We start from the raw sequence: 15,138 nt of genomic DNA, 5'->3' as shown, positions 1-15,138 counted from the left end.
CATCTTGTAAGGTTTAGCTACAGTTATTAGATAATAAACACTAATAATATCATCATATATATTAACCTGTATGCTAATAAAAACAATAATACAATTACACAATAATGTATTGACAATACCAATGCTAGCTAACATAAATTAATGGCAAAATAAAAGTTTTACTAGCCTGTAAGTATAAAAATTTTCAAGCAGACACTTCATGATCTGTATAGTACTGAAGAAAACAAATTATATTTTTAGATCTAACTTCACTGCAACATAATTGTTCGTAGGCACAAAAAACCTTTCACACACTATTTCTAGCAGACAAATTAATGAGCACAAACGTTTTCGGCCGTTTTAAAAGGCCTTCTTCAGGTGCACTGAGGACGGTTGGAAAGTCGGATAGCCAATGTTAACGTGACGTCATTGTTTATGAGGGGTTTCCTCTTACAAGTGACGTCTTAGCAGAGAAGGTTTAAACGAAATTGACCTTGAAAAATATTTTAAGATTAGCCAAGATGCGTGAACTATTGTCGAAGATATGCGAATCGTGAAAGGCGGAAAAAAGGAAATAGAAAGAAAACGGAAAAAGAAACCTGATAAATTTAGAAACTGCACAAGAGAACGAAACGGACAAGGAGAGGGTGGACCGGCCTATTTAATTAAGGGGGTTATCGAGGAGTGACCGCCAGGCAGGGGAAAGCGAATCTGCATCCCTGCTGTTAATGCAGTTTCCTTTGAGGGATTCTGTAAAGATCTCTATCGCTTCGATTGTTCTAAGTTTGCTAGAGTCAAGAATAGGAACGGTAATCCTAGCATCCTCCCATTCGGCCGTTATACTGGGTTCGCTTGCGTACTGGGCTAGGGTGGAATTAAATTTTTTGTTGCGCGCGTCGTACCTATGCTCAGCTATCCTTTTGGTAAGCGATCTGTTGGTTGAGCCTACGTAGGTTAATTTATTGCTTGGCTTAACTCTATTGTCCACCAGCGGAACAGAGTAGACCCCTGGAATCCTGGATTCGCTGCATTTATCCTTGTTATTTGTTAGAAGCTTATAAATCGAAGGGCTGCGCTTGTACATAAGACCAACTTTGGCTTTTTTGGATAAGATTTTATACGCTTGGCTCAACCTAGGGTCGAAATCAACAACAACTTGCTTACTTCGCAGATTATGATGACTGGAACTGACGGCTTTGTTAACACCGCGATCATGTATTCTCTGGGCCAGCACATCTATAAATTTACCGTTGTAACCGTGGGCTACGGCGATGCGTTTGATGTGCTGGATTTCACGAAACGCGTCATTAGTGTTAGAGCAATGGGTATAGGCCCTACGGATCAGGGCCCTGTAGGCGGAAATTTTATAGGTAAATGCAGCGAAGCCAGGATTCCAGGGGTCTACTCTGTTCCGCTGGTGGACAATAGAGTTAAGCCAAGCAATAAATTAACCTACGTAGGCTCAACCAACAGATCGCTTACCAAAAGGATAGCTGAGCATAGGTACGACGCGCGCAACAAAAAATTTAATTCCACCCTAGCCCAGTACGCAAGCGAACCCAGTATAACGGCCGAATGGGAGGATGCTAGGATTACCGTTCCTATTCTTGACTCTAGCAAACTTAGAACAATCGAAGCGATAGAGATCTTTACAGAATCCCTCAAAGGAAACTGCATTAACAGCAGGGATGCAGATTCGCTTTCCCCTGCCTGGCGGTCACTCCTCGATAACCCCCTTAATTAAATAGGCCGGTCCACCCTCTCCTTGTCCGTTTCGTTCTCTTGTGCAGTTTCTAAATTTATCAGGTTTCTTTTTCCTTTTTCTTTCTATTTCCTTTTTTCCGCCTTTCACGATTTGCATATCTTCGACAATAGTTCACGCATCTTGGCTAATCTTAAAATATTTTTCAAGGTCAATTTCGTTTAAACCTTCTCTGCTAAGACGTCACTTGTAAGAGGAAACCCCTCATAAACAATGACGTCACGTTAACATTGGCTATCCGACTTTCCAACCGTCCTCAGTGCACCTGAAGAAGGCCTTTTAAAACGGCCGAAAACGTTTGTGCTCATTAATTTGTCTGCTAGAAATAGTGTGTGAAAGGTTTTTTGTGCCTACGATTTTGAATTAGTTCTAGCTTTGTGTGCAGAGATTATTAACATAATTGTTAATGAAAACTGTTTTTACATTAAAGGTTCAAACTGTTTTTACATTAACTGATGTTGAAAGCTTAATTTTCTCATTGTAAAAAGCAATTATATTTTACAATGAAGAGCATTTTTCAACAAATGACCTGTAGCATACATATAGTTATGATTTCACATTTTATATTCCAAATATAACTGTCAAATGATAAATTTTAATAAATTTAAAAAACCAAACAAAAACACCTGATTAAATTAGCCTGTAATATTCTCTATAATAAATAATGCAAATTCTCCTAGTGAATATCTATAAAAATAAGCTCTGTAAAAATACTGAAATTTCTGGAATATATGAAACAATATCATATAACAAGTATACTAATACTAATCTTCAAAAATGATTCCAGTTACTATGCCTAAAATTTACCATCTGCATTCATTTGTTTCATACCATAATATATATTAAAAGATAATCAATATGATTAATAATGCTTACTTTAAAATATATATTTTAATCTTATTAATTCATAATAAAACAAGTGACAATGATGCCGTATAACACATTTTTCTATAATTTGCTGAAATTAAAATAATTCAAAAATTCATAATTCTGATAGGACCTTAATTATTAATTTCATTTGAATTTTTTAATAAGGAAGGAAAAAATGGACATCTTTTTTCCTATTAAAAATTGAAATTGAGTACATCTTTATAGGAAATTTCTTAAATCAACTGTTAACACACTAACCTCCAAGACTTCAGACATTTTGTTGTAACCCAACAAAAAGGAAATTTCATAGTCCAGTCACTGTAGCTAGTTTGTCCACAGATATCAAATCCACTTGTTTCATCTGCATTATTATAACAATGAAACCTTTGTGACATTTATATTCTTATAAAAGACTAAAAATATTTAAAATCTAAATCAGTATATTCCAATTTTTAACAATATGAATATTATAATTTTCTAACATAACAATAACCAGTTACTTCTTTCAGCCTCTTTACAAACTAAAAGTGTGTATATGATCTTTGCAACAATTGAATTTGATATCTGAAAATTGAAATAGTTTGATAACTGCACGAATGTTTTTCATTACATTTTTACAGTTATCTAAACTTTGTTTCCAATAAATTTTATAAGAATCATATTATAAGTCATGACAACATATCTTTTAAACACAAAGAAATTATCTGATTCATTTACCATTGATTTCAATTGAATGGACAATCAAACAAAGTATTATGCTATTAGGTAATTCCATAATTCATTAATTTATTAAAGATTATTGTTAAACAGATCAAACAAAATGAGAATTTTTATTTTTGAAAAATTTATACACAATGAACACTATTAAAAAAATTGCATTTATTGTTATTAGCCTCTTACTGTGATCACTTTTCAAAGTCTCAAAATATTCATGTATTTTCTATGTAAAACTCATTATTTAATGTAATCAACACTTCAGTTAATATGATCAGTTAACTATATATTGGCAATACCAGAATAAACTATTCCAGACATCTGAAAGTGGTCTGCACACCTGAGTCACATTTGCTGCTTCATTTCTCTCCCTCTTCTGAGTCAGCAATTGTTTACACAAATGGGTAAAAAATGTGAAAAAAATCAAGAACTGTAACTAGGTAGCAATTTGGATAGCATCAAGACCAACACACTACACATCCATCAATCAATTACTGTTCATGTGTAAACATGCTTAGAACATTATGTTTACAATGTAGAAAAGCTCCAGTTTCATCCCATACCATCATATTTTATAGAAGGTAAGTTTTGTAGAATTTTGTTGAATGGCAATTTTATGGAAATTAATTTAAAGACACAGTCTGTCCAAAACTGGAAACCTCTATTTATTTACTTATAATGTTCCATAATACAAACATTTGACAACCTGACTTTCTTTTTAGGCTGCTCAAATTTAAAAAACATCTTTTAAAAAGCACAGAAAAATATCCAATTAAAATTACAAATTTAAAATTGAAAAAGAAAACGAAGATATCTGTCAGATCCGCCAGTTCCAATTTTAAATCTGTAATTTTAATTGAATATTTTTGTGTTTTTTAAATTTGATGGCCAAGCAGTCTAAAAAGGAAGGTCAAGTTGTCAAATGTTTGTATTCTGGAACACTAGAAGTAAATAAATGGTGGTTTCCAGTTTTGGACAGACTGTCTTCAAATTAATTTTCAGAAGGTAAGTTATTTCCGACAATACTAAAAGTCTACGTACTATATTGTATTCACTTTATTCTTTATTGTTCAGTATCATGGATAAAGTGCAAACAGAAGTTATTTTCTTTGAAATTCTTTGATATATCTTTGAAAGATAAATTGAATATTTTAGAACATTACAATAATCTCCCAAAAATGAGCCAAAGAAAGACTGAAGTTCAGTTGAAAATCTCACTTCTTAAGAACAGAATCAAGCATAAAATGAGCACAATTTGAAGAGAACAACAAAACTAAAAGGCATTAGTTGTGGAAAAGATTGGGAGGTAGAAGCAGCTTTGAAGTTATAGTTTATGGAAATACAAGAGAAAGATGCACTAATTAAACCAATGGTCCTTTCATTCATCAGAAGCTGAAAGCATTACCAAAACCTTTTTACATCAATGACAGAAGATTCAAAAATGCAACATTGTTTACAAATGGGTGTCTGGAGATGAAAAAGATGCAGATTTCTCTTGATGAAACATTGGCTGAAGGAAAGGTGGCCTAAACTTCTAAATTTTCATCTTACAATGTTTGTAATGCTGATGAAACTGACCTTTACTTCCAAGCTATGCCTGAAAATATCTATTTATTCAAAAATGAGTGAGCACACAGGGCTTTAAGATTTCCAAAGAGCATCTGATGGTCATATGTTGTGTAAGAATGACAAGACAGGACTTTATAGTGATAAGAGAAAGCAAAAATCCTGAACGTTTTGAAAAGGTGAGAACATTATCAGTTGCTCATCATTCTAATAAAAATACCAGCAATTTTTAATGACTGGTTGCAGGGTCAGATCAGAAACTTAAACACAAGGTCTTTCTGGTTAACAAATCTGGTTGATATCAAGTGACAAGCACTTTAATTCACATAGAAGTCACATATTTGCTACCCAATACAGCATTATTCATGCCATCCAATCTTGTGATCGGGGTGTAAGCTAAACCATAAGAGCATATTTTTGCCACTAAATGCACTACTACAAGACTGAAATCACAAAAATGAATGCCATAAAAGATTAGTCTTCTAGATAAATTTCACCTTCTTAAACAAAGTTAGAACAAAGTTATGTCAACTGAAAGCATGGCAATTTCCTAAAGTTGCAAACAAAAATGCAGCTAAACAGGAAGTAGGGAAAAAAAAAACAACAATGATTTAAATCCGAACAATATGTCTGATTTCAATGCATAGATGAAAATTGATGAAGGCATCTGCACTAAAGCATTCCTTATAGAAGTTAATCAAGTTATTAACAATACACTATAGCAAAGTCCTTTGACATAAGTTATATATCTGGACTGATAACAAAAATGTCCATTATCATGAGACAATGTCACTAGTGTTACAAATAGTGTTTTCATCATTACTAGACATTGCCATCAATTCTAATGTTTTTAAATGTAAAATATGTTTTGCAATACTGGAATTTAAATATGCAAATTTCTTAAACACAAAGAATACTATTAAACAATTTTGATAACTAAATTTTGATAAGATTATCAACTTATTTAAAATATATCAGCATTTAAAAACAAAAATTTCTCATTTGTGATCTAATACACAAAATCAATCATCATTAGTGAATAATGGAATCATTTATGACATTTATTATTCATTTGTCCAATCAACCTAAATCATTACATCATCATCTGGTAATTTCTTTGTATTTGAAAGATATGTTGTCAAAACTTAAAATCTGAGCCTTGTATTTAATTGCATATACTGTTTATTTAAAACTCTTTTTAAAATACTTTTAAAATATATACTCTATGAAAATGGAGAAAATAATCAAAACTACAAATACACCTTTAAACAGCAGCTCATAAACAACTTTTAGTAAATAAATAGACGTCTTCGACCATGTTAAACAGTCATTGTCAAGTTTATCTCATTTGAATTATAGAAAAATATAAATATTAAGACTGGGAAGCTGTCTGGGATCCGTTGGATTAGTCTAAGATCTACAGAAAACATAAATATTAAAACATATTTAAAATTTATGGAAACGCCATCTACAATTGGCTTTTTTGAAATCAATTTGTCATCAGAAAATTATTTTATTTAAATATAATTTAAATAATTTATTTAAGTTATTTAAATTATACATGCAAGTTATTTAAAATATAGCAAAGATATGAAGCACACTAAACACCAACCAAATACTGAAATTCTATCGAGCTAGTATAAGGCTAATTACTAAATAAATTACATAAGCAATTTGACTCTAGAGGGAGGCATTAGGTGCCTAACGCCTCCTTCTAGAGTCAAATTGCTTACATAATTTATTTAGTAATTAGCCTTATACTAGCCTGATAGAATTTCGGCATTTGGTTGGTGTTTAGCTTTAGTATATCGGGTTTAGTGATGATGTTTAATATGAAGCACACTATTTCAACTATATACAATAGTACATATGCAACAGAGCAATTGCCAGTCTGATACTAGAATATCTCATAGTGTTATTTCTATGAGTTTGAGATAATCAATTACAAGAACGTACAAACTATCTCAAATGCATGGAAATCACATTACGAAATATCCTAGCATCAGGATGACATCTGCTATGAACAATTCTGTTGCATATGCTTATTGTAATTTTTATGAATTATTGGATACAGTTGAAATAGTGTACTTATCATAGTTTTGTTATATTTTAAATAACTTGCATTTCATCATGGATGACGCATCAAATTCTGAAAGCAAATTGTAGATGGCACTCCATAAGTTTCGAATACATGTTCTAACATTTGTATTTTCTGCAATTCAAAGGAGATAAACCTGACAATGACCATTTAACACAGTCAAATTCAGCTGTTAATTTATTAAAAATTGTTTATGTTCTGGAGTTTAAAGGTTATTTGTAGTTTTAAAATAATTTTTATACATAAATAATACATATACTAATGACAATACAACTTTTTCATATCTATCATAACATACAGTTCTTTTGCACATATCAACAATGTGTAAAATCATTTACATCAAACCATTATTATATAATATCATGAACCATCATTTAATATATATATATATATTAAATGATGGTTCATGATATTATATTAAATATATATATATATATATTTTAATTCAAATATTTCAAAGATAACAAAAATCTCTAGGTAGTTAAATGCATTAGTACAGTATTCTCTGTTGTGCTGTCTTATTTTTCAATTATATTCATTAATACATTTAATATTGTACTGTACATATATCATTTTATATTATATTAAGTGAGTATGTACAACATCAAATACCTAATATAAAAAATGAAAGCAGGTAATGGTTTCAGTATATAGTAATAGATATGCTAATTAAACAGCTGAGTACAAAAATATGAATTAGTATAGAAAAATTTATATTTCATTTTAAAAAAAAACATAATAATATAGTCAAAGTTCTTTAAATTTTTTGTTAAATTTGATAAATTTAATAAAATCCATCTTGAGAAACAAAGCAATAATAAATATATCTATTCCAATAACCTTAAACAGCTTCGCAGAGTAAAGTTAACCACAAACGTTTTCGGTCCCCTAGGACCTTCTTCAGGTGGGAGGTCTTTAGAACAAAGACCTCCCACCTGAAGAAGGTCCTAGGGGACCGAAAACGTTTGTGGTTAACTTTACTCTGCGAAGCTGTTTAAGGTTATTGGAATAGATATATTCATAATTTTATTTTATAAATAAATAAATGCTTATTTCAAGAAGCTAGCATTTCTTTTAATACAGAATGTTGGCTCCCTGAAATAAGCAATGATCTGATTAATTTATTTGTGAAGATGATGCTAAGTTTATGCACTATTGTTTTATAATCAATGGAGCCAATGATAAAATGAAAATTTACTCAAAATACAACTGTGACCATTTTAAATACTAAATAAAAATCTTGATGACATTTATCTCAAATAACAGTATTTATTTTTCAAGCAATTTCTCATTCCTAAATATAACATGTATACAATTTTCTTGTTATATATAACTAAGATATTTTTAAGCTTTAATTACACAATAACCATTTTCATTTTTTTTAAATAAATTTTTATTACAAAAGTCACACTTAACCAAACAGTTTATTGCTGAGAAAATTAAAATATCATCATTATTATATATATTTACATAGAATTTTACATTATATATATATAATGTAAAATTTATGTTAATTGTATTTGTTCTAATTGTCTGTACATCAAAAGTTTTGTTCGGAAAAAGTCTTCCATTTCAGTTGCCTGATGACGATATTTATATCAATATCGAAAGTACTAGAAAAGAAATTTAAAATGCTCATTAACACTGTTTTTTTGTTGACTTATTCTTTCTCTCAAGTAAGTGTTGGTATGAACTCCAAACTACATTTTTACGTTGCTTTACGAGTAAAATTTTATGTACTAATCCAAATTCACATCATAATTAATTGGGCTATTAATATGCTATAATTAATCATTAGAAACTAAGTAATTTGGTACTAGAGGTAGATGTTTGATGCCATCTCTTATCTAAATTAATAACTATAATAATTCATATTTTGAGATACCATGAAGTGTTGATACTAGACACTGGACTTTTTCACATCCACTTTATTTCCTTATAACTTTATAATGTATCCAGTGTATAATTTAAATAATTTAGAACATTCTGGAAGAAAAGAACTAGCCTAGAATGGGACATGAACCCACAACCTCTGCTTACCATGCAGTGTGCTTGCCAGTTATTTAGATAAGAGATGGTGCCTAATGTCTACTTCTAGTACCAAATTACTTAGTTTCTAATTATTAATTATTTATCATATTAATAGCCCAAGTAATTACAATGATTGTTTGACCTAGTATCAATACATTGAGTTTTGGGAAATTGATATATATATAGAATTTTACATACAATATCATCAGAAATCAGAACGACAGAATTTACTTAATATGTTATTAAATTGATATAATGATGATTTTGAAAACATTTTGTATTAAGGATTTCTAATTAATGTATTTCCTTAACATATTTTAATTTTAAAATTTGTGACAATTTCATGCTATATCATTTTACTTTTACTTAAACTATGTAGTTTGTTGCACAGAATAATCTACACAGAGATTTACAAGATTTAATTCATTATATCAGAATTTATTCTGAAATACCTAATAAAGTTAAAATTAGTGAATCAGGTTTTTAAAGTAGAAATATCACTACATATAAATACAGAACTATTCACTTTTATTTTTCTACATATTTCATCTTTTTCACATATTTTTTTAAATCTAAACACTTCTATGATTTTGTAATACTTTCAAGTATAAAATACTTAACCCTTTGCATTCTTTACAGCAACATTGATAATATATAATACAAATCCACTGGCACCATTATGCACGTCACTACAGCAATATGCATAATGTATACTACAACTTTATAGGCACCAATGCAAACTGCATTGTTTGTACATTGTGAGCACACACTGGCACTATAAAAACAACATTGACAGTAAACATCACAGTCCTGTTCTGTTGTTAAGGCAACATCATTAGTAAATATAACAAGACTGCTGATGCACCAATATACATCTATTTCTTTACCATTAAATTACACATCTTTTTCGATTTTTATTCAATTAATGCAAGATATCTCAGCAACTCTTATTATTGTGCTAGAGCTGCCGAGATATCTTGCATTAATTGAATAAAAATTGAAAAAGATATGTTATGAATCTGTAATTATAATGGTAAAGCCAACAAGATTCATAGTTATTATTACTAATTAATTGATAATACAGATTAGAAGCTTATATTGAACATCTATTTCATGCATTGCTACAACAATAGTGTGTAAAATCATGAATGCAGGTCATTTTTCCATTTTTTATGAATGAAAAAAGTTATGTAAAGGGAAATTTGTTGGAAGATTTTGAAAGTATTTCAATACTTTCAAGTGAAGACTATGTACAATTTAAGTGACTCCATGGTAGAAATAAATGAAGGTAACTATCATGCTGAGTGCAATAACAATGATGATAACATAATAGCATAAAAGACAGAAAATACAAGTTATTGTAAGTGACACTTATGATAATTGAAGTATTATACTTGAACAAGAAGATGAATGCCATGATGTTACAGAGAACAATTGCCAGTTACTTATATAAAAAATTCTAAGACTGAGTTTACACATTGTATTGAGTTCAAGTAACAATTAAAAGATGTTCAGTCCAAATTTTGGTGCTTGGATCCAAAAAAGTTCTTGGTGTTATTAGTCACTCATGTTAAAAAACATTCATAGAATGCAAGGGTTAAATTTATATTACTACTAAGTATGTCATACTAATATTTGCTCATCACAGTTTACCAGTTATATTCAACAAGAGTTTTAAATACAGTATATCCAACAACTATTAATAAAAAGTCTGTCAGAAAACTTTGATCATCACAAGATCAAAATCATCAGACAATTTTTAGTAAAATCAAGCAATTTTTATATATATATATATATATATACATAATTTATCAGCTAATGTGACTGGACTATCAATTGTCAGACTTATAAGTATTCTATAAATGTTGTATAAAATTAAAAACTAAAGAATAAAAATATTCATTATATATATAATCGTATATATCTGTTGTTTTTATTAAAAATTAATAATAAATACATTTATAAACAATTTCATATTAAAACTAAAATTAGCTGTTAAGTTAATTTAAATGGACTCACATTACATTTTTGGATTCATCGTCTCAATTAATGGAAAATGGCAAAGTTTTATCAAAATTGGCCCATTAAATTTTGAGAACAAACTCTATTTGATAAGCCCATAGAAGACAAGCTAGCAACCATAAAATATCACACAACAAATTTTAATATTTTAATTTTAATTACTTCAGATATTCTATTATTTTTCAAATATTCTGTAGCTCATCAAAATCAATCATATAATCAAATCATACTAGGACATTGTGCGACTTTGTCATATCACAACAGAACTGAGGTGAAGCCAGAAGGAAGAAGAAATACCTGCACTGTTAGGCACAGAGTGGACCTTGTACCTGAAGCGATCCTTGTACCTGATGGATGCAGACAGGTGAATTTTGCACTTGCTGCCACAAAAGAGGCTATCCTCATGCCTGCAGGCCTCAGGAGACAAGATCCTTGCACTGACCAGGTTCAGAGAGTCAATCCAAGAACAAAGCGAATGCCATTGATTCCTTTGTTCTTGTGTTTTGTGCAATTTTCATGCTATTTTCTGTTAGGTGCATGCAACACTGTTTTTATTTTTGACCCCTAGGCTAAATTCCATTAGATGCACTCAGTTGCATCAGAGAGCAGGGACATTGTCACTAGTACCTTTGTATATTGAAAACAAAGTCATGGATTCCTATTTTTACTTTCCTGGCTCTATTATATATAACAGAGGGAAAGTATGGCAATCAGTCAAAAATGACCCCCAAAGATTTTTACATTTTTTAACTCAAGGGACCTTGAAATGTTGAGAAATGCAAAAAATTCAAGTTTTTTCTGTATGTATGAATGAATGTTAGTGTATGTGGGGAGAGCACAATTTTGTTCATCCTGTTTCAAGCTTAACTACTGTGCTTTTGAAAATTTCTGAAATTTTGCAGGAAGGTTTGCATATTAGAGAGATTGATGCTATTAAATTTTGGTGGTTTAAAGTTGATGGAATAAGAAGATAAAGCAGAGTTGTGTGTCATATCTTCAGTAGGGTCGGACTTAATGATGATTTTACTCATTATTAGCATTTACAATTTTTTATAAAACCCATCCCTGCCCTCAAAATTAAGTTTTTTGTCATTTTATAATAATTTTAAATATTGCCAGGAAAGTTAAGTTAATTTAAATGGACTCATATTACATTTTTGGATTCATCGTCTCAATTAATGGAAAATGGCAAAGTTTTATCAAAATTGGCCCATTAAATTTTGAGAACAAACTCTATTTGATAAGCCCATAGAAGACAAGCTAGCAACCATAAAATATCACACAACAAAGTCGCACAATTCGTGCAATATTGCTTTGTCACACATGCTCATGCTACAATCTTAAATCTCAAAAACAAAGCCATACACCCACATTTTTTATTGCATTTTTGGATTTCTAATCACAATTAATGGAAAATGGAAAAGTTTAATGAAAATCAATCAAACAGATCTTGAGAATGAACAAAATTCTATACATCTCATAGAAGAGGCTTCACTAATGCTCGGCCTCAATAAAGGTTTTGTAAATTTTAAAATCTACATTCAAAAACTTTCAAACAATACTTTTCAATTATTCAGTCTGCTATTCCTAATTTTGTAATTTATACTTATGAAGTTAATCAAATGTATAGATCAAATATATTTAAACTGCTATTTAAAATATTTTTTTATCAATAAATATTAAGTAAAATAGAAAATTTAAACTAGATAAAAATAATGGTATTTACACTAATCATTTTTATTTTCTTCTTAAGATTTTCTCAATCCAAAATATATACAGGATTATTTCATATGACAGGTTCTCATTTTGAATATTGTTTCTATCTTTCATAAGCTTTTGTAAATGAAGGTTTTAATAGAGAGACAAAAATCTATGCTATTTACAAAATTTTCTTTCTGTCATTCCTAATTTTGTAATTAGTTTAAATTCTATCCTATTTAACAATGAACTTATAAAAGAATTAATGCCAGCATTCATGATTATAAGTTCACCTTATATATTTTTAAAAATGTAAAACCTTCAGTATTTAATTGTATTATATCCAGCAATAAAGTATAAACAAAGTCTAACTTTTGCCTTTACAAACTAGGCAATTGCCTTCAGATCTGACAGGGAACCATAAATTGATTTGTAAATTTATGTATAAATAAAATTTTAAGCATATAGTGAAAAATGTGAACATAGTAATATTTACAGCTTTTTACATATAAGCCAAAAAACACAAAATCATGGCATTAAACAAAATTATATGAAAACTTAGTTTTATGTTTTCTTGTATGGAATTTAGATGTAAGCTTCTTATTTGAATATGCAAATAGAAAAAAGTTCTAAGCTTGCTATTAATTTCTGAACTAAGGATGGAATAAACACTTCTACAGTATTTTTTATTATATGTGGATTTCAGGTAAAATTTATTGTATATAAATTTAAGAAAGCAAAAAAAAAAAATGTATTAACACAACAAAATAATAATATATTGATAGAATTGGTCATTGATAATATTCAATTTGTAATGTTACATGCTACTTCCATTTAGAAGGATAAAATAATTCCACTTACAGACACAGCTTACTATTTATAGCTTATTATTCTTATTGCAAAACTATTAAAGGCTTCATACATTAATCAAATTTATTAGTCTACTCTATAAATAAACTGTAAATAAATAATTTAAAATATTTTGATATAAATAGTATTTAAGTTTCTGTGTGAGTTTTAAAAATTAAAAAAGTTTAGATATGACATTTCATAAAAAGTATCTCTTTCATATCAAAATACAATTTAAAAGTGATACTTCATTTCCTAAGAAAAGAGTGATATTAAATATATAGAACTAAAAAAATTATAATGAAGTAACATTTAGATACCAAATAAATATTTGTCAGTACCAAAATAATCTTTAGCTTTCATAATAAAAAAAAAGCAATCGTCAACTTTGAATTATTGATATTTCAGAAGTAGAATGATAAATATTCAAAAAAATTATATAAACAATTAATGTTGATATTTTTTCAATATGCATAATACAAACTATAAATAGTTTTTAGTATTCACCAATTAGAATGAAAAAATAAGATTCATATTTTTAAGTTTTTTAAGTATTTATTTATAATTTGTTTCACAAAAGGAAAGATCAAATTTCAAGCTTGAAGTATTATACCAAATAAATTTCATATGATTAATTGGTAAATCTCATTTTAGGTAATATTGTAGACTCTCTCATTCAAATTTCTAAATTTTTATATTCAAATTTAATTAAATTATCAATCCAACTAAAAATCATATCAATTCTCAAAAATTTTCAAGCATTACAACTCACAAAACTAGAAACATTTACAGTAAATGACACCACACCTATTTTACCTTTTCCAGCTAAAATTTAGAGTGAATAAACATTTTTGGCCACTTTCAGGGGTCTGTTTCAGATTAGTATAAGAAAACCTGAGACAGGCCCTTAAAAGTGGCCAAAAACATTCGTTTATTCTATTAAATTTTGGCTGACTTTCAAGAAATTAATTTAACAGACATATCATTCAAAGACAATGATAAATTATGTAAATTTTAATAAGTCTCACAGAAATAAAATTTAGTTAAAAATTTTAATATTCATAAAAATATCAAATTACTAATCATGCTGTTACTGAAATATTTGGTTAATGTTACAAATTTATTTATACCATTTTTTTTCTTTTGTGAAACAAACAATTTTGTAATAATTTTATGAAATAAATTACAAGAGTTAAGTTTATTTGAAAATTTATTTAATTTGCATTAATTTCAAAATAACTCAACTAAGAGGACTTTTATTGTTATAATTATTACTATCAGCTCATTAACAAAGTGACTATTTAAAATGACTTTAATAAACTTTTAAATCTATTTTCTCTTTTAAACCAAATGAACTCATTTGATACAAAATCAAAATTTACAAACTAGTTAATGAGATTACAGTACAGCATCGATTATCCAACTCAACTGTGGACTGAGGTTGGTCGGATAACTGAAAAAACGGATAACCGAAAAGTATGAAAAAATACATTATTAGTATAGTGTATTAGTATATCCCATGTAGTTAGTATATTAATATATCGCTATT

At 28.8% G+C, this 15,138-nt stretch overlaps 1 protein-coding gene across 2 annotated transcripts in view; it reads right to left on the bottom strand.

Annotated features, from left to right (window-relative positions):
* mle (maleless) overlaps positions 1–15,138 on the bottom strand; it is a 121,404-nt gene that overhangs the window by 82,109 nt on the left and 24,157 nt on the right. Inside the window, exon 2 of one of the 2 annotated variants that reach the window (XM_067274814.1) lies at positions 2,870–2,972. The exons of the other annotated variant lie outside the window; for it this stretch is intronic. Coding sequence (XP_067130915.1) covers positions 2,870–2,972 — 103 coding nt within the window. The remainder of the gene's footprint in view (positions 1–2,869; positions 2,973–15,138) is intronic. 2 annotated transcript variants of the gene reach the window in all.

Source organism: Centruroides vittatus, unplaced genomic scaffold (genome assembly GCF_030686945.1).
Source record: "Centruroides vittatus isolate TY-2023 unplaced genomic scaffold, ASM3068694v2 contig_564, whole genome shotgun sequence".
Taxonomy (NCBI): Eukaryota; Metazoa; Arthropoda; class Arachnida; order Scorpiones; family Buthidae; genus Centruroides; species Centruroides vittatus.
Note: the sequence above shows the minus strand (reverse complement) of the source record. Positions and strands in the feature narration are given on the sequence as shown.